The sequence below is a fragment of the Pipistrellus kuhlii genome, unplaced genomic scaffold (assembly GCF_014108245.1).
Source record: "Pipistrellus kuhlii isolate mPipKuh1 unplaced genomic scaffold, mPipKuh1.p scaffold_m20_p_5, whole genome shotgun sequence".
Classification (NCBI taxonomy): domain Eukaryota; kingdom Metazoa; phylum Chordata; class Mammalia; order Chiroptera; family Vespertilionidae; genus Pipistrellus; species Pipistrellus kuhlii.
The window spans coordinates 5,389,190-5,410,165 of record NW_023425551.1 but is presented as its reverse complement, the minus strand read 5'-3'; the positions used below and the strand labels follow the sequence as shown (position 1 = coordinate 5,410,165).

At 46.8% G+C, this 20,976-nt stretch overlaps 1 protein-coding gene across 3 annotated transcripts in view; it reads left to right on the top strand.

The window, feature by feature from the left end:
* PLEKHG1 (pleckstrin homology and RhoGEF domain containing G1) overlaps nt 1-20,976 on the top strand; it is a 187,517-nt gene that overhangs the window by 79,275 nt on the left and 87,266 nt on the right. Inside the window, exon 1 of one of the 3 annotated variants that reach the window (XM_036413906.2) lies at nt 305-548. The exons of 1 other annotated variant lie outside the window; for it this stretch is intronic. In XM_036413906.2, coding sequence (XP_036269799.1) covers nt 470-548 — 79 coding nt within the window. In that variant the 5' untranslated portion in view covers nt 305-469. Of the gene's footprint in view, nt 1-304; nt 549-2,927; nt 3,307-20,976 lie in introns of those variants that run through there. One more of the 3 variants, XM_036413905.2, reaches the window with a different exon arrangement.

Sequence of the window (20,976 nt, the reverse complement as noted above, 5' to 3'; positions counted from 1 at the left end):
GGTTCTGGTGTCTAGAAGTGCTGTCTAATGGGAAAGTGCGCTTCCTTCCTCCGCCCGTCCCTCTGCACCAGCGGGAGGGGGTGGAGATCAGGCGGAGCTGGGAGAGTGACCTCATGCTCTCAGGGCCAGGCCGGTTCCCTGGCTCCAGGGTCACCGGGGTGCAGGCCCAGGGCACAGGGCCGCCGTGGCGGTCCGAGGCGGGAAGTGCATGTGCAGGCCTTGGGAAGGGCGGGCTGGCCTACGCGGCAGGATATTACTCGGCTTCCCCTTCCTGACTGCCTTTCCCAGAGCATTCACGGCCGTTGCTCAGCTTCCTGTTGGGGAAAACCGTGGACACCGAGCGTCCACCTGCCACAGCCGGCAAACTCGGGGCGGCAGAATGTCCCAGGCCGCTGTGCAAGCGGAGCCTTGAGTTGGTGGACAGACCCCGTCTCAAGAGCGTCGGGAACCTGAGACCCCCGCCATCCAGATGAAGCCCTTCTTTGTGGAGGTGAAGGGACAGGAGGCGGCTGCCTTGACAGGTCATGCTCCGGACCCACACATCACAGGCGAGTGAACGGTGGGGACTCTGAGGGGCCTGGGCTGCGTAAGAGACAGGGTGATGCCATGAGACGGCTCTAGTCACCAAAGGGGGGGTGGGGGTCGTGGCAAGAAGCACAGGGTGTCATGGACATGTGAGGTGTCATGGACGTGTGAGGTGTCAGGCAGCCTGGCTGATGTGAAGACAAGGGGTGGAAGTTGCTGGACTCCTGGCCACGGTGTTGGTTCTCTTCCCCCCACATGCTGTGTGCTGGCTCCATGCAGCGCTGGGCCCAGGACGGTGCGGGCCCAGCACGAAGCCCACCGTCGAGTGAGTTGGTTTCTTCGGAAGGCCCCTGGCTGGAGCCCAGGCTGGCGATGAAAGGAGGTGTGGGGAGCTGGGGGAGATGCAGGCTCCCTGGCGCTGTCTTAGGCCTAGGAGAGCGGTCCTTCCAGCGCTTACAGTGTTTCTGATGTGCGGGGAGGTTGGGAGGTGGCTGGATGAGTGGGACGGATGGAAGAAAGTGGATGGCTGAGCAGAGCCACAGCGTGTGCCTAGGAGACTCTGGGGACACGAAGGAGGCTTGGGGAATTTTATCGGAAGTATCAGTTAGCTCCAGGGACCTCCTTTCTCACATGCTTCCTTGTCCCCTCTGGCGGCTGTTCACAGCAGCCGTGCCAGGGGCTTTGTGTCTGAGTGCAGGCAGTTTGCTGTGCTCAGAAATGTCCGTGAGTCCATATCCGCCGCCCTGGACGTCTGATCGCCCTGTGGGGACGGTGTCTGTCGTTTGTAGGGATCTCAGCTCCGTGGCAGCAGCAGGGCCTCAAAAGAGAGGGCCCACAGAGAGAGAGTGAGGAGTTGTGTACGGTCCTCACGGCCCATCTTCTGCCTTCAGCATCGCTGTGTTCTCTCTGCCACCTCACGCCAAGGATGCTGGTGTCTGCTTGTCCTAATAGGGCCTCTCCTGGAATCCCTGCCTGGCCTCAGCCCCACCCACCCGTCTCCTGATCCTGCCCCCTGACTGGGAACCCTGGACCACCCTCAAGATCCCTGCTTCATCCCTCTCCAAACCAAGACCGGGCCGCAGGCTTGAGTCCCTGGGTCCCCAGTGGTCCTGTCCCCAGAGGCTACCCTATTCCCACAGGGTTGTGGCCAGCAGAAGACAGGTTCAGCCTGTCTTTGTGACTCAGGGGGTGTGTGTCGGGGGGAAGTCACAGGAACTGAGAGAGTGTTGAAGGCTCCTTTTCCAGTTACCCTCGCTGCCCTTGGCAAAGGGAGGAAGGAGAGGCACAGCTCAGGGAGCAACAGGACTTGGGTCTCTCATCAGGTGCTGCCCCCAGAACACTGCTGTTGGGGTGCAGGAGTGGAGTCAGCAGCTTCCAGCTCTCGTGCCGTTTAAGATTCCCACCTTTCATTTCTACTGTCCCTCCACCTGTAAGGATACTAATTTTTTTTTTTTTTTAATTTTGGAAATGTCAAAATAATTAACAAGTGAGGGAAATCTCAACTACATGACTGTAAAAAAATCTGTATCTTCAAAACACTGCTGCTTTTTTAGTAAACTGTAGGCTTTTTAAGATGAATTATAGTCTGTTTGGGGTGGTTTTGGGAATTTGCCTGCCTTGTGTAAAAACAACCTTGCTCTTATTAAATGTGGTGAAACTGGGAAGGAAGAAAAAGAATGAAATGGGGTGTGGATCATTCTATCTGCATGATCCATAAAGTCATAAGGACATACAGTACTATCAGAACCTCTCAGGCTGTCTGTAGTTAACTCAATCTCAGTACCATTCAGGCTGGATGAATGCAGCATGTGGAGATACCCAAGGGATTCTAGGCCTTTCAACTCCTTTTCCCTCCCATAGCCTTAAAGCAGCTCTAACCCGTATGCACCTGGCATCTTGACCAGTAGGGGGCATATGTGAGCAATGTGCTGTATACATGAAGCTCAGGTTCCACCTACTCAGTCATGTGGCAACTCCAGCTACCTCCCCAGGAGAGAGAAGACCTAGGTCATTGAAATCAATTCATTTTTAAGTGTTTACATGATTGTGAATTTTTACTTAATCCCCTTAATCAACTTTCCTCATCTACAAAAGCTGGTATAATTCTAGGAAGGGAGCCCTCAGAACATTAGAAATACTTTTCATATTTTGGAAACAAATTCTGCCTATCTAGAAGAATAGATCTCTCCGGAAACACAACTTGCCAGAAAGCTCTTCCTGTTCGGGAGAGGAAATAGGTACATAGGTGCGTGGCCCACCCACATACAGCCATGTTTAAAGGTTGAAACATTGGACTCACCTTCTTCAGGGGACAGGGAAAGAATCAAACACACAGAGAAGCAGCTCTCATAGACAGGAGACGGGCACTGCTGTAACCCTGACCATCCTCTTCTACTGAATGACTCTGCTCATGTCTTCATTGTGATTTTTGCTGTTGTCTGCTGTTGCTTGTCTCATTGGCCACACTTTCCCGGGGCCTCCCGAGGGAGGCGACCAGGAGATGGATGAGTGTGTGGGTGGAGGACGGAGGCGGGCGGAACTGCCCAGACCTGTCTGCCCTGGGTGTAGTGCCTCATCCCAGGTGGACAGGATTCTCCTGGGGGTGGCAGTCTGACAGCCATCCACCCCGTCCCGTCACCGCGGGCCACAGCTGCCTGGGGAGCATGCTGTCAACAACCATGGTGGGGGCCCTGGTCCGAGGATGGAGGAATCGGAGCGCTCCTCGGAGGGCTGGATCCAGGCTTCTCCTCCCACAGAGCCAGGACGGGATTCGGATCCGGGGTATGTTTGGGACACTCTGCTGTGACTGTGTGATTTGTTTTAAGGGTCTAGGAAGGTGACAAGGAGCTCCTAAGCTTTCTCCCCAAAGCAGCTAGAATTGACATTTCTAGAGTCTGTTTTTCTGGCCATGTATGATGGCTAACTCATTTGTGGGAGGTTTAATTTCCCTTTGGTCAAAAATAGGTGCCTTCAGTGGCCACACAGCTTTTTTTTCAAAAGCTTTTATAAAATATATAATCCTTGTTCTTTGTTATTTGTATTTGACTAGTAGGATAGAAAAGGTTTACTGGCTTTTGGCAAATTCTGTCTCAGTCATATTACTTTGTTACCTCTGGGATGGGAAATGTAAAAGTAGTTCACTTCTGGGTTTCCCCACTCATTATTTTTATTTTCTGTTTTGTCACTATTGTTTTGAGGCAACAGGAGTGGCTCACCTGTTCGCTAAGTTCAAAAGGTTATGGTGGCCTTTTCTGAAATAAATATTCACCAGCATGAAATACTTCTGAAAGAGCTGACCTCATTCTGCTCCGTCTCCCTGGACTTCTTAGGGATACTTGTTTAGAGGGCCACTCTGTGGTCTAGCGGCCGACTGACCTCTGAGCGAGGCGCAGAGTCAGCAGAGAAAGCAGGTATAGCCCACAAGTACCCAACTCCCAGGGGCTCTCTGGGCCGACCATCCCCTCAAAGTGCTGTTGTCTGACCAGGGACCCTGCCAGTTCCCTAAGCAGCAGATGCAGCTGATCTTTCAGTTCAGTGGCTGTGTCTCAAAAGCCCATATGTGCCTGGCATTTTTCTAGATGCTGCCATGCTCTGCTCTAAGCTGGCCTATGACGGAGAGGTGTACAAACTGAAGGCTGTCATTCATTTGGTTCTGACTGTGATTTCAACCACACTTTGCTGGCTAGCTGTGTTGAAGAGGAGTCAACCCTAGAGATTCCTTTTTAAATGGCCTGTTATTTAGTCATTGCAAGGTTGTCAATGAGTTATTTAACCAGATATCCAAAAGACAGAGGGCTCTTCTGTGTTCCAAGCAAGGATTAGCAATGATTTGTAAAATCGAGGCATTTAGTAAGGAATGTGAATCATAGTATTTCAAACATGGATCACCTGCTTCTGCTCCCGGTCAATTTATTTGAGGATATTAAGAGCTTTACAAGATGACAAAGTAATATGTTAACATGTAAAGAATGGTCTTAAACACACACACACACACACACACACTCACACAGCTTTTTGAGATATAATTTACATTCTGCACAATTCACCCATTTAAGGGTACAATTCAATGGGTTTTGGTATATTACATTATTGCTTTTTAATGTTTGGTAAAATAGATATAATATTAAAAATGATATTTTAACCACTTTTAGTGTATAATTCAGTTGTATTAATCACATTTTGTGCAACTGTTACCACTATCTATTTCAAAAAAGTTTTTATCACCCCCCAAACAGAAATTTTGTACTCATTAAGCAGCAAACCTCCATTCTCCCCATCCCCACCCCCACCTTTGGTAATCTCTAATTCTATTCTCTGTCACCATGAATTTGCCTATTCCAGATATTTCATATAAATCTAATCATACAGTATTTTTCTGTATGGCTTTTGTGTCTGGCTTATTTCAATTGGCATAATGTTTTCAAGATCATCCAAAGCATGTATCAGAATTTCATTTCTTTTTATGGAATGGTAGGTTTTAATACCTTTATATCTAATTCTCTTTCCTTTAAATATATCTTAATTTCTAACCTGACGGAATCTTTGGGTATTTTTTCAGTCTAGTGGCATTTTTATATTTAACTTCTTTAAAGCATGAAGAGTCTCTTAGGAAGGTATTAATTTTCAGTTAGTTCTGTAATAGCAGGGGCTATAGATTAATCTGCTTTAAAAAAAATAAAAAATAAAAAAAAAAAAAAAACCTTCATATTTTTAATGCTTAGTCCAGGTCCTGGCATAGAGTAATTATTCAACAAATTTATCTTGAGATGGACAAATTAATAGTTTTTAAGGTTTTACTCTTAAGTATCAGGAAATATATTTGAAATAAAAAGCTAGATGGTCTTTATGCTTCATTTCTTGATCCTCTGGGTGGTGATATCTTATCCTATATATATAAAAAAAGAAAGCCTAATATGCTAAGTGTCTGAACATTCGTTCGACCTGTCACCCAATTGCTATGATGCATACTGACCACCTGGGGGCAGATGCTCTAACCTGTAGATTAGCTTGCTGCTGGGGTCTGGCAGGTCAGAACTGGGGGAGACAAGCTGTACACACCCTGGAACACTCCCACAGTCCCTCCCCAGCCCCGATCATACACTGGTGGGGTCCCTTGGTCTGGTCTGCACCCTCTTGCAATGCAGGACCCCTCAGGGGATGTCAGAGAGCCAGTTTAGGCCCAATTACCACAGGCCAGGCCAAGAGACCCCACGAGGGATTCGTACACCCGGCCTCTACTTTTGACATAAAAATGTATAGTTACAATTGTTTCAAACCCCATAGAACCACTAAATATCGGAGGAGGTGTGTTAAGTAATGTAAATAGTTCACTGTGACATGTCAGGGTTTCCGGGAGACCTGACAATGCCTAGTTCCTGCCTTTAGTGAGTATCTGGGGATGTTTCTTGTTGAAGGTGATCGGAGTAGCCCAGCTGCTAAGCAGTGTGACTGAGACAGGTCTTTTCAATCATGAACTTGGCCTCATCAACCTTACTATTGTCTCTCTCTCAGTGCTGGCCCAGGAACTGGGCGCAGGCAAACTGAAGCAGAAGCTGCTACAACCCAAGAAGCCCCTTTAGACCTCACTGGAGCAGGGAGACTGAGAGCAGAGGTGGATTGGGGATGACTCACCGTTTTCATCCTTAAATAGAAAATGTAACTAATTTTTGCCCAAATAATGTCAGGGCACATGTATTTCCAGGTGGGCACCCTGCCGTTCAGCCTAGCACAAGGTGCTCTCTCTGTGCTTTGACTATTCATTCCTAAAGGTGTGAAGGGGACAAGAGGAAAGAGGAGGAATGCAAAATGAACCCCGGGGATTAGGACTTGAAAGCCATCCAAGGATATGTTTGTTGGAGATGCTTTCCCCACCCACTTTCTCAATAGCGAACCAACAGCGCACCTTTGCGAATTTAAATTGCAGCTAAGGTGTCTGCTTTGTTGAGGGGAGAGGTTCGTGTTAGTGTGTGGGCACCTGGGGAAATTCTGTTCTCCTTCAGTGGGGCCCCTGTGAACACCGGGAAGAGGGCTGTGTCACTCACGGCAGCTTTGCATACGCAGCAAGCACACTATCCACCTACCCCCATCCTCCCTCCTGAGCTAAAGGATGAGCCCGGCTACAGCTCTGTGGCTTGATGCTCTCTCAATCCCCGTGCCCAGTGTCCTTTGTAGAGTAGGCACCCGGGGACTATTTCATAGCAGTGACTTTAGGAACATGCAATGCAATATGTTATACAATAAGGAGCCCTGTGTTCATACATGGCCTGAGCAAATCTACCTTGATGCTCTGTGAGTCCTACCAGGTACTTAAGTTGTTGTTGCCCTTTCTATTTCAAAGGCATGCAGACTCCCCTTGGCCCGCGTGTAAAATAATAATTTCTGACGGTGGAGCTGTGCACCCTGCAGTCGAAGAAAAAGCCCTTCCTTCCTCATTTCTCAGTGGCAGCCTGTAATCATCTCTGAGTGATTTTTAAGATTCTTTCTAAACCACCGTTCCCTTCATTGTGTTGGCCGGGGAACGGTTTCCCCTGTGTCAGTGGGATGGTTCTCATTCCTTCCCGAGCCCAACCACCCACCTCGTGAGAAGAGAGAGGTAGCTGTAAATCTCAGCCAACCTTCTTTCCTACAATGACTCTGGGACGAAAAGGCAGCTGACCAAGCCAGCCAGCCACCAACATTTATCGAGGGCCTTGGGAAAATATCACTTAGCCATTAGAGCATGACAGGGCTTTACCCAAACCTGACTTCCTCATTAAGTTCCAGCCTGGGCTTAAAGAAACAGAGGATGAAGGAGGGCGGGGGTGGGAGGGGACCTGGGTTCCTGTCCAGCCAGGACATGGCCCCTGTCCTTCATGAGGACTGGGTGGAGTTGGAAGTAGCCTGCTGGGCTTCTATACATCCCATCTGGAGTGTTTAACCTTACCCCAGGTATGGCCTGCCCACTGCAGGCATGGGAGAAATGAACACTGAGACACTGCACATCATAGCTTGGTCTATGGTTTGTCTATAAACTAAAAGCATTCTCTCTTTGAAAATGAAAATTAAAATTTGCCCCACTTTATAATTAATGGTAATGACACAATATGATAATAAGGCTGTAAAGAAATTTACTATATCTGTTGCTGTTTCTGATGGGATTTAATAGACTCAATCTCTTGACTTAAGTAATTTTACTTAGTTTACACCAGGTATATAGTCCTTTTCCCATATTTCCCGATAATTAGCTATGTAATTATCATTTAATAAGAACCCCTTATTTTAATTAGAATAATCATAGGGTAGTGAAATAATAAATATTCATCAAGCAACTGCTATGCATAGACTAATGAGTATGCTGGAAAGATAAAATAATTTCTAAGGCTTATTCTTGACCTTAAAATAGTGTTTGTAATCTAGAGAAAACAAGCATAAAGAAATGCAACAAATATAATATGAATAGGCAGAGTTAGGTGCTAAGAAGATACCAGTGGAGGAGGAAATGATGAATTTTTAAGAGATAGTATAGAGTTTACCACATAGCAGAACTTGAGGATACTTTCAACTCTGAAATTAGGGCTAATAGTAAATATTTGCTCTTATCACACTTTTAGTCTTTTTTTTAATATATTTTATTGATTTTTTTTTTTTACAGAGAGGAAGGGAGAGGGATAGAGAATTAGAAACATGTATGAGAGAAACATTGTTCAGCTGCCTCCTGCACACCCCCTCTGCACTTGCCCTTGACCAGAATTGAACCTTCAGTCCACAGGCTGATGCTGTATCCATTGAGCCAAACTAGTTAGGGCCAGTCTTTTTTTTTTTTTTTTTTTTTTTAACTATATTTTTACTTTTATTGATTTCAGAGAGGAAGGGAGGAGAGAGAGAGAAAAACATCAATGATGAGAAAGAATCATTGATTGGCTGCCTCCTGCATGCTCCCTACTGGGGAACAAACTCACAACCCAGGCATGCGACCTTGACCAGATTCAAACCCAGGACCCTTCAGCCCGCAGGAGACACTCTACCCACTAAGCCAAACCAGCTAGGGCCTTTTAGACATTTTTAACTAACGAATGTTCTACTAAGTCAAACTGAACACTCAAAATGATAGTTATGTACTGTCTGGGGTAATTATAATACGTAATTCAAAAGCTTCACGTGCATTGTGATTTCCATTCTTGGAGAAGAGTGGGAGGGGCATTCCAAGGGCAGGCACCAGGATAAGCAAAGGCATGGAGGTATGAAAAGCTCCTGGTATTTGTGGGGACTGTTGAGTTGTCCAACATAGCGGCAGTTCCAGGCCAGGCTTTAGAAGACCTGAGTGCTGAGAGGTGGAGCTGGGACTTGACCTATAGACCATAACTATTTCAAGCTTTCCTGGTGGTGCGTAACCTACATCCTGAGTTTCAGAAGATGGCTATATAAAAATGGTCCTTGGAAGCAAGACATTGAATTTAGCAAGCTAGATGAAGGCGGTTTTTGCAATGATTCAGGCCAAAAACTCTGAAAGTGACAGTAAGATAGAGAGAAAGGGTGGACAGAAACGTAACTGATTCTATTTTATGACCTATGTAAAAGTTATTATAGCTAGTATTCAGGGAGCTCTGTCTCAGTGCTTATACCTAAAATGACTCTAGTATTTAATTTGTGGAGTTGAGTGAATGACCAATGAGAGACGAATGCCACCGAAGATTCGTGTTTTGTACATTTCCCAGGAGGAGGGGGCATAGCATGCTCTAGGCCACAGGGGAAGCGCCATGTCAGGCAGGAGGCAGAAAGGAGCGAGAGGAAAGCCTGGGCTGGGCCTTTATTGGGATTTCCATGCAAAGGGCAAGGAAGGGAGGGTAAACTTCTCGGCATCAGCTGGTTTGGCACATAGGAGCTGTCCCTAGCCGTCTGGTGCCTGGCCCTGCGGTGGGGAAGGCAGGAGAACACTGCTTTTATGTGTGAGAGTTAGACGAGGATGTGCTTCAGAGCGTGTGCTCTGGATTGCAGGGAGATAGAAGAAGCTGTGGCTCTTAGCTTGGCCTCTAACTTACGGACGCCCAATAGATGAATACAGAATCTAAGAAAACATGAGCTAGAAAATCTATGTCCCAGGACACATGGCTAAATGCGTCATATGCTTTATCTCATTCCGTGCTCTCGGTAATCTATGGCATGTGCTAAATTGCCCCCATTTTATACCTGAAGCAACTGGAACCCCAAAGTGATTCTACAGCTTATCCAAGTTCACACACGGAATCATGATTTTTTGAGCTGGATTCAGTCCTCAACATCAGTAACTCCCAACACCCTGCCGTTCATCTCTGTGCTCCGTTGCACGTGGTCTTCTCTGCTGGATTACTCTTCCTCATCCGGGCTCAGGACGTGAGACTGGTCCTGCTGAAAAGGAATGATGGACACTTGTAGAAGCTTCTCCAGAGCTCCCTGGATGAGGAACTAGAAGTCACTGTCTCTAAGTATGAATATGTACACTGGTGGCCTATCATTTGGCTTGTTAAAATACATTAATTGATTAAATGTGTGACTTAATCACTGTCCCCCTCCCTTCTTAGAAATGCTTCTCTCTTTGTCTTCTCTCTTTACGATCATTCTAACTCTGGGACTTGGAAGCTCTCATGTCAGCAAACAAAGCCCTTATCAGATTTCATCCTCCCCTGTGTCGTCAGCCAATGACCTGAATTGCCTATGAAATAATGTCTGATTTCCCTCGGGGAGACGGTGAGGTCTTGCATCAGTGACTGCCCTGTTTGGTCACAGTCAGTACAATTCCTTGGTTTAGGCCAACCACGCCCCATGAGTTCCTTCTCTGACAGCCATCATGACTTGTCTGCCTTCTTCTGCATACATCTTCATGCATCACATCCATGAAGAGTCAGTGCCCAGCCTCTGTGGGAAGGCACCCACGGCACCTGTAAATCATGCAATGAGATCTTATGAAGCAGCTACTTGGCACCAAGCCGTGGCAGGGATGCAGAGCCATGAGTGGCCTGGGTCAGGATCTCAGGAGCTTGTGACTGGCTTAAGAGACAGGCTCATCTAGTAAAAGATGCAGAATAACAATTCAAGAAAATGGAGGCTGTGTCACACAAGAGTTTCGAAGTCATTCCCAACCAAACTGGTACCACTTTGTTTGCTTCACTCCTCTTCATCTTGCTCCATGTTCCTGTAGTTTAGGGAGTTAGGCTCCTTTTTTATTTTTTATTTTTTTAAATCCTAACCTAAGGATATTTTTTCATTGATTTTAAGAGAGACTTGGAAAAGAGAGAGGGAAAGATACAGAAGAACATCGACGTGAGAAAAGCACATCGATTGGTTGCCTCCTGCACATGCCCTGACCAGGGCCTGGGCCGGGGAGGAGCCTGCAACTGAGATACATGCCCTTGACCGGAATCGAATCTGGGTCCACAGGCCAACACTCTATCCTCTGAGCCAAAACAGCTATGCAGGCCTTGGACTCTAACGGGACTGCGAACCATCAGACACAGGCGTCATAAGTCCAGTTTCTAAGAGCCTTTGCCGAAGGGACACGGCTGAAGTTGCTGTTCTCTATCCACTGAGTTAGTTTTGTGGGGACGGTCCCTGGTCCTTACATTGGAGCTCTGCTTCAGGGAGTTTTTAGAGCAGAGAGAGTCAAATTTCAGTCCCGGGGTTGGACTGTCTGGTTCAGATACCAGTTTGACCACTTACTAGTTGTCTGACTTTGAAAGTTACTTCATCTCTAAGTGCCTTGTTTTTCTCGATTGTAAAATAAGGATGATGATACCTACCTTTCAGAGCGGTTGCAAGAATTAACTGTTAATTTTCTTTCAAAGAAGCTTAAATATGATACCTGGCACATAGTGACTGCTCAGCAAGTATTCGCTGTTATTTTAGTCATTAGTTTGTGGTCCTCACGACTGTGATTCTCATCTCTAGAGGTTGTCTAGTCAGTTCCTAGTAACTGGAGCTGACTGATCTTTCTAAGCTATCCCGTCCATCAATCTTCTGTGCCGGTAAATTTTTATAAAACTGAAGTTTAAAAACTTAAGCATAAGCATTTCCCCTGGAATAACAGAAATACTAGCATTTTATTATTCCCACACGGACATTTTAATAGCCACCAATGGCTTCTAAAAGAACTGGGAAGACACGCAGCATCTGTTGGTCTCATATGGGGATTGCTGTTGTGTTTGTGTTTCCATGTGAGCCTTATTTTTTCAAAAGCTTATGAGCCTTTTGCTCCATGACGAGACTCAGCAACAGGTTTCTGTTCCAAAGGACAATATTTGTCTTGCTTGAACATGGCTCTACTTCCCATTTTCTGGGCAAAGAGGTTGCTCTGAGCTTGATGCTTTTAGCACTTGTATTTAGCTTGACGGTCTCCCAAATGTGATTTTTCATGTTTGATCATTTGGAAAAAATGTCTTAAAAGCTGCGTATACAGCAGGCATATCGTCTTTTGGCTTTTTGATACTGAGTTGCCTTTAGTTGGTCTCAGTTTAAGATAAGGGTGTAGAAAATGTTAGGAACTCACTAGAAACACATCTCTGTTCTACAGCTTAGGGTCGGTCCTAGTCTGCAGGAAGTAGTTCTTCCTTAGAGAGAAAAGTGCTGAAACCCCTTCCCTGCCTCGAATCCGGCTCTGCTGCTGGCCAGTGGTGTGACTCTGGGCTGGTACATAGCCTGCCTACACCTCAAACTGCCCATCTGTGAGATGGGAATAATGGAGAGCTTGTATGGACTGAATGTGACCGTGTATGGCAGTGCTCACAGCAGGCCTAACCTCCACTCCCATGCTCATTCTCATAGAGGCCTGGCCCTGCACTTTCAGGGATGAACTCTATCCGGCCGTTGGAGTTTTCTTGAAACAAAATATGCCCTCTCTGAATGGAAGGGCATTTTATGTGAAAACACCTATGAAGCAGCTAAATGTACTTATTTAGGTCACTCTGGTCAGGAAGAAAGGCTTTTTTTGGGGGGGAGGGGGGGAGGAATCCCTAACATAATAATTCAAATATAGAATATTCACCTTAAAAGTGTTGATTTTCTTGACTATTTTCACAACCAGTCACGTGAACTTGGGGGTCTTCTTTTTGTAAGTCATGCAGAGAGGACAGAATACCAGCTATCAGCCTGCAATGTTGTCAGTGGCTGTCAAGGTTGTGATGAGGGAGGGTTCAGATCACGGGAAATGTTTCGGAATGTCTCCCCTCTGCAAATAGTTTTTAAAGCCCCTCTACCCTTTAAATCGCTTCTTTGATAGCTTACGTTGAGAGTCTGGGAAGTCTGGCAGTGGGATTTGTACTAAAACCAAGAGGCCAGCGGGTGTGCCCCTGGCGGGATAAGTGGCGTGCTCTCAGAGTGGCGTGCCTTTTCTTGTCCCCCACGCCCTGGGCCCCTTTAAGGCCCACGGGGACGACAGGCTGCCAGATCTAGAGTAAGATCTGCAGGTTTTAATTTGAAATCAGAGGATGACATTTAGACACTTGTTAATGCATTAAACGCTGTGTCTCTCCGGTTACACACACACACACACACACACACACACACACACACACACACACAAACACACACACACCGATGTGCGCACTCGAAGAGGTGGCCACCCCACCGGGGTCATCTGAATTCTGAATGACCAAGCAGAACTTTGGCAGGGGGGTCCCCGCTTCCCGGCCCGCCCTAGGCACGATTCTGAAACAGGAGACATCGCCACTCACCTCCCAGCTGAGAGTCCTGAAGTGCCCTCACGTCTCCCTCCCTCGGGGACACGTTCGTGCTTATCCGGGGGCCTGTTTTGCTTCAGGCCTCTTGGTCTCAATCTGTGGCTCTGTTTCTGAACAACAGTATCTCTATGCAACACGCATGGAAGGAGTCTTAAGCAAACCAGCTTTTGCAAAATGAATAACTGATTCGTGAGCATAATTGGACAAGTGCCTTTTCAGTCCAGACATGTAAGAGGTCACCTGTGCAGAGGGAAGAGGTCCCCAGGTGAGCGTTCTTCGTCAAAAGTGTTCTTTGTCCGAGTGAGGCTGAGTCCACTGGTGGTTCTAGAAATCCGATTTGAAAGTTTGTTCAGGGGCTGATTTCTGTACTACATGTTATCTATTAAATGTAAGACTTCGTTGTATTTCAAAGGATAAATTTGCTTTTGAACTACCAAGAAAATATGCAAATATTATGCTAGGATCACTGAAAAATTCCTTGGTTTTGATTATTTTGGTGGTTTTTAAATTTATATGCATATGTATATGTGTGTGTACCTGTAATATATATTTTACATGTATATATGGATATACATATATGCTGTGCTATATTTTACTAAAGATTGATTGGGAACCACATCAGAAGTACTTTGTAAAATACGAATACATGTAATCATTTAAAAATTTCTTCAGAAGCAGAAATTGATATATGAGCATGTAATTCTGAAACAATAAGGACCATTACAGACAACTTGTAAATTCTTGAGGTTCAAAAAATGGATAGAGCAGTACATTTTCAATGACTGTATCCTCCTGAACACTTTGGCAGGCTGGGGTCAGGAGAGAGCACTGAACCTGGAGCCAGCCCTCCAGCTTTGTGCCTTGGGTGAGTCGAGCCCTCTGTCCGCGTCCTCAGAATCCCTGTGGGGCGGCCGAGCCTGGGGATTCTGGGTTGGCAGAGGGCGGGGGAGCGGGGGGACTTCAGGACACTCAGCTGGGAGGTGGTGGAGATGTCTGGTCCAGGGCAGGCTTCTCCTGTTTCAGAATCGTGCCCAGGGCGGGCCAGGAAGTGGGGACCCCCCGCCAAAGTTCTGCTTGGTCATGCAGAATTCAGATGAGCCCGGTGGGGTGGCCACCTCTTCGAGTGCAGCGGAGAGCCGTTTGGCTTCTCCATCTATTGGAACATCTGTTTATGCTGGCCCGCTGGCGGGAGGCGGACACAGACGGCTCCCCGCTGCGCACAGGGAAGATGCTGTGTTTTGTTTCCTAATACCTCAGCGGGTTTCCCAGGCAGAGGGTCAGAAATGTCACCACAGTGTTGCCAGCTCAGGAAAGCGGCTCTGGTCCCGAGGATAGACCTAGAGAACCTGCTTCTGAAGCCGTGCCGTTCCTTGTCTTTTCTCTCACGATTTCCGCTAAGGACCAGCTATTGGCACATGCATCAAACTGGGGAGTCAGTGGTGAACTCCCTTGTGTTGTATCAATCTGGAAAGATAATTTTCGTGAAGGAAGTTGTTGGCATATTCATGGTTTGACTCCTTAACCCGATTAGATGTAATGAAAATGAGATGCAGAGTAAAACCTTACCAATTCCAGCTCATGGAAATAGTTTTAATATTTACTGAGGCTGCTCAAGGAAAAATATTGATATTTGGGGAACTGTTCAAGAATTGCTAACACCAACTTACAATGAAAACAGCAGTGGGGCATCCAAAGATTTCTCAGGGGAATCCAAGTACCTCCTGCATGCGCTCCAGGTCAGGCGATACAGAAAGCTCTAGAGCTCCCCACTTACTCTTTAATGTCAGTTGTGCAGGTTGAGTGTGTGTTTGGGTGGGGTTAGGGTCTTCATATATCAAATCTTAGGTTCACAAGGGGCTGATTTCACTAATAAATGTTCGCCTCTAGAGGTAACTTGAAAAACTGGTTAATTCTACAATATTATCATTGGTAAGCTCAGTCTCTGAAAAAATCCTTTACACTTCGTTTATTTATTTTTTTTCAAGAAGAGTCTTATTGGTACAATTTATGTGCTTAGCATTTATCTTTTTTTCATGGCTAGTACAAAAACCAATTTCAATGTAACAGGGATGATAATATTGTGTTCATCAGTTACATCTTTTTATTTCTTCTTTTTATTTTTATGTCCTTCACCACCAAAATGTAACTGTCCTTAAAACTGGTGAAAACTGAATGTGGTCCATGGGCTGAACTGACATCAGTTACCTGGTTTTTTGTGACTGTGCTTTAGTTATGCGAGATGTTACCATTGGGGGAATCTGGGTGAAGGATACAGGAAACCTCACAGAACATTTCCTTCTTTCTTTCATCCCTCCCAACGTCCCTCCCTCCTTCCCACCTTCCTTTCTTCTTTTCCTTCCTTCCTCCCTTTTCCATTTTCTTTTCTTTCTTTTCTTTTCTTTTTTCCTTTCTTCCTCCCCCCCCCCCCCACTCCCCAGCTTTTTACTGAGTCATATTTACTTCAAAATAAAAACCCATTTGAATGTAACTGTTGTCTAAAAGCCTTACCTGAGGTGTCTCACGCCAGACAGATATCCTGAAAAGACGCTTTGGCTCATTAAGTGACTGCCGAGCGTTAAGTCCTGTGAGGTTTTGTGGGAGGCGGGTAATGGCCTTGTAAATGTGGGTGCTCCACAAATGCTTCTGGAGTGAGTGCCCTGGTCTCCGAATCACCTTGCTAATGGGCAAGAGGGAGCTTTGATTCTGAGGTCTGTCTACTCATTCCGTCATGCCATTTGGCCCAACCTACGTGTCTAAGAAATCAGTCCGAACCCTGGGCTCTCCTAAGGGAGAGGAGTGGCAATGTGGAGAGCTAGTGACCTTCTTTGAGCACCGCGTCTGTGCCAGGCTCATGCCTTGCACTCATTAAATATCTTAAGCCCCAGAACACCCCGTGAGGACATGAAAACTAAACAAGTCTAAACGTGGCAGTTGAAACAGTAATTAATGTCCCTAATTGCAAAAGAGTTCACTCCACAAGGGATCTTAATGAAAGGCAATGGAACCTCTCAGCTAAACAAATAAACAACAAAATTTTTTTTTCCTTTTGAATTATAATGTAAACAAAAGGGAACTTTGAAATTGTGTAATCGTCCTCCTCTTCTGAGGATAAGTCCTGGCACTTATCCACAGCGCCTGCTGGTTTTGCTAGCTCCTGCTAGGGTTAGCGGGGAGGAAGCCAAGTTCCAGCTCCCGATGAGAATAGTATTTGTCAGCGTCCGTGAGCAGGCTGTATTGTTTCACATTGATCACGCGCTGGGCGGGGAAGGTAGACAGGGTCACAGGAAGCACCCATACCAGGGTGAATCATGGTGTCCTGCGCCAGGAGGAAGCCCCGAGGTGTCTCACCCGCACTGGGAGGAAGAGGCATTCCGTGCTGGCATCCAGGGCGACCAGCAGGCTGGCCAGCCTCCCCAGCCTCTCGCCATCACAGAGCAGCCGCTACCCACCGTGTCCCGGGAAGATGCTCAGCAAGGAAAGCACCGCCTCCTTCTGGCTCAGACGCTGATGACATGGACTATGTGTTCCCACGGCCAGCAGCACCAATACCACTGGAGGGCTTGTTAGCAATGCCCAGCGGCCCAGCCCCCCCAAACACACACCCACAGAATCAGTGATCTGCGGTGGGCCTGGCAGCCTGTGTGTAGCAAGCCTTCCCGGGGATTCCAGCGCCTACTGGGCTTTGAGACCCACTGGGCTAGCTGACCTGAGCGATCCTCTTTCCAGTCTTCAGCTCCTTCTTCTTCTCTAAAATGGGAGTTTGGCTCAGTGGATAAAGCGTCAGCCTGTGGACTGAAGGGACCCTGGTTCTATTCCCATCAAGGGCACATGCCCTGGTTGTGGACTCCGTCCCCAATGGGGGTGTGTGGGAGGCAGCTGATCGATGGTTCTCTCTCATCATTGCTGTTTCCCTCTCTCTTTCCTTCCCCCTTCCTCTGTGAAATCAGTAAAAAAAAAAAAAATTTTTTTAATTTAAATAAATAAAATGGGAGATTGGCAGTAAGCTGTTTCTAAGCGCCTCTCTGAACTCCAGCACACATCGCAAGCTCTCAACTTCTGTAGACCTGCCATGTACATGTACATACCTGGTGGGATTCCACAGGCATTGAGAGGACAGGCCCTGGCTGTCTGGACTTCAAACTCTTAGCAGCACCTACTGAGCCTTCCTGTCGGTTGAGTTATTCATCCACACTATGGAGATGACGGCACCATGCCCTGAGGGGCTGTGAGAAATTGACTGAAGCACGTGGCACAGTGCCTGGCAAGTAGGAAGGATCCACTTGATTTATTTCCTATGATTGAGTGCCAGGCGCCACGGTGGATGTTTTGTAAGTGGTACATCGCTCAAATCAGATGGTTACCCATGAAATAAAATGGTCCCTGATTTTACAAAGACTGAGTTTGGTGGAAGTTAAAGTCCCGGATCGTGTGTTAGCTTAATTTAGAGATATGGTGACATACTTGTGGCCTAGCTCTGGCCTCTACCCTGGCACTCTTTAACCTTTAACTCATTTAACCTTAGTTACCTCCGTAAAGGCCCTGTCTCCAAACACAGCCCCATCTGTGACACAGATCGCAAGGGGCTCTGGGGGCACACGCCATTCAGTCCACAGCAGTGATTTAGGAGGTGTGGCCCACACCTGGGGGAATGCTGGCTTGGAGAACTACTAACAAAACCACCAGCGAGTCCATTTGTCAGGCATCTAGTTTACAGCCCCATTGTGATAGCTGATGAATTAAAAGGTCCGCATAGATTAAAATCTCTGTCTACAAAAAAACCAACATTTAACTGCAAAGCATGTTTTGCAGGCCATCGGAGCACTCATTTTCTTTCTTTCTTTTTTTTCTTTTTCTTTTTTTTAAATATATTTTTTATTGATTTTTTACAGAGAGGAAGGGAGAGAGATAGAGAGCTAGAAACGTCGATGAGAGAGACATCGACCAGCTGCCTCCTGCACATCCCCTACTGGGGATGTGCCCGCAACCAACGTACATGACCGGAATCGAACCTGGGACCTTTCAGTCCGCAGACCGACACTCTACTGCTGAGCCAAACCAGTTTCGGCGAGGGAGCACTCATTTTCATAAACTATAAATGGTTTTACTCATCTTCAGAGGAACCTTTGAAAATTAAAGTCAAGGAGTGGGGTGAACTGAGGCAGAAGGGAAGTCTCTCTCTCTCTCTCTCTCTCTCTCTCTCTCTCTCTCTCTCTCTGTCTCCCCGGGGTTTCCAGAGAAGCACCACAAAAGGAAGAAGACAACCGCAGGGATCAGCTGTCCTCACTTGGTCCTGCTCTGCTCTGGCCCTCACTGTGCGTGTCCGACCCCCCTGGGCCCGGCCTCCTGGGCCTCCTGAGCACGTCCTGGAGCTGTGATGAGAAAGGCCACCCAGTGCCGTCCTTGATGTTTGTTAGACCGGCTTGGTCCAGCTCCGTCTAGAGTACTTTTCCCTCGGGGAAGCTTTAGCTGCTGCTCTCACATGGGGATTAGTAGACCCAGGCTGGTTTGTTTTCTGTCCCCCTCCCCACTGCCTCCTCCCCTGCTCCTGAGGGAAGATATCACATATCAGAGCGTTTCTTCTTCAGAAAGACTTGGGCACGTCTGTGAGTCCTCACTGAGGCGGGCCTCTCTGTGTGGACATTTTATCTCCCGGGTTCAGAGAGAAGTAAACCCTGGCATGGGATGCAGGGTGGGTTCCCCCCCGCCCCTTTCCAGGAAAAATGCTGATGATGAAGGCCTCTGGGTGTGTTTTTAAGTGCTCAGTGTCAGATGCATGAGGGCTCTTCCAGGTCAAGGGCCTGCTGACTCCTGCTTTTTCTTGCCCATGAGCCCAGTCTCACAGCCCTTGTTTATTTGGATGGGACTGGGGTCCACAGTTCTAAGCCTTAACTTCTGTCCTCTTCCTTTTTAAAAAGATACAACAGCAAATGAATGCTTTATGAGATTCAAGGATGATATGTAAATTGTGACATTTCTAGTTGATCTTGGCTTGTTTTTCAGAAGAGTGTCCAAAACAAAGTCCCACTTTAGTATTTGTGGAAGGGTCTTGGATGGCCGGACCCCGGGTGTGGCCAGACCTCTCAATCTGTCCTTCTTCCAGCTGTGGTTTTTGTCTTACTGCCCCAGGATTTTTCAATGTCAAAAAGTATGACACCAAGCTATTGGAGTGTTTGGTTTGGCAGAATTGCCATTTGCACTGCTTCTTCCATCTTCATCCCCTCACAGAGACCCTGAACAAACTCTAACCTTTATTGACGATGCGCTGTATGCTGGTGACAGAGCTACCGGGAATAAAGACTGATGAATATAAAGAGTGAGACAATGAAAATAAGAGTTCATGAGGCTCCATGGTAAAGACAATTTTGATTTTCTAGCCTGCAGTTAATATTCTTTGGCCCCTCCACTGTAAACATTAGTCCCTCACCCGCCTCATGAAATATTTCCATGGTGGTTCTCATCTTAGGGTTCATTTTTTTTCTACTCTTGTATAACATAACGAACAAGTGATATTTTCAATTCTTTCCTTCATTTTCATCTGATTTACACTTGAAGAGAAATAAATTGCTCTTACCAGATTATTCTTAGGAATCTGGTCATTCTAGGACAACTAACCTAGACACTGTGTAGTTGTCCACATGTGTTCGTGTCTGTAACCCAGAGTCACATTCTCTAGGCTGCAGGGACAGGCCCGTCATGTAAGGAGTGAGGGGGACAGGTGTCATACTGAAGGGATGGTGGGGGATGTGGCAAGCTGGAAAGCCAGGGTAACAGGACCAAGCTTAGCTTCGCTCAGTGCTGCCAATGCGGATGTAAGGGCAGTGGTGACTGATGCTTCTTCCTTCCTTTCCTGGCCTGCTCTCCCCCAGGGAGGGCAGAAATCTGCGTTTGTATGTGAAATATCCTAACTTTTAAAATTTGGTTCCTCCGCTGAAAGACATTGAAACGCAGTGTTGGCAAACAAGTCTTCGGGTCACCGTCTGCTTGCTCGGCCTCAGACCACAACCTCTGGGGGAGTGTATTAGGTCAGGTTCTTGGTTGAGATGCAAACCCAGATTATTACCCCTGTGGTGGAGTGAGTTACTTTGTGATCTTCACTGTAACCTGGTTTTCAGAATGCGGTTTCTGCAGAAAGTGGAGATGAGGTCACTGAAGCAGTAAAAAGCATAACCTCGATGCTAAGCGTTGGCCTGCCGTCAGACGATGTTCAGAATTTTTGTGGGAAATCTTCCTGTTGATAGTGGTTGAGTTAGGTGCCTAGCACCAGCGTGGCCACATAAGGAATTACAGGCGATTTAAAGCAGTTTCCCTGTACAAAGGCCACATGCTCCTGGCTTTTGCATCAGCTTGTGGTCATCTGACTGTAACAGTGAGACCACATTTAAGATCCACATGTTATATGAGAGCCTCCAGAGAGACAGTGTGTGGAGTTAAAAAAAAGTGGGTCATTTTGTCCACATATCACCCAAAACCATGGGACCTTAGATCCATAGACTAGGTGTTCCTTAAATGTCACAGACTCCAAAGTTTTCATGTTACTAACCCAGAAGGAATCTGGAACCCAGAGAAGTTAGTGACTTGCCCAAGACGACAGAATTGTTAAGGACAGCTGAGATGCCACACATCTCAACTCCAGGTCTGTGTCCTTTCCACAGGTCACTTCATGGGCAGCAAATGATGGTTTAGGCCAGTGGACGGCAAACCGCAGCTTGTGAGCCACATGCGGCTCTTTGGCCCCTTGAGTGTGGCTTTTCCACAAAATACCACG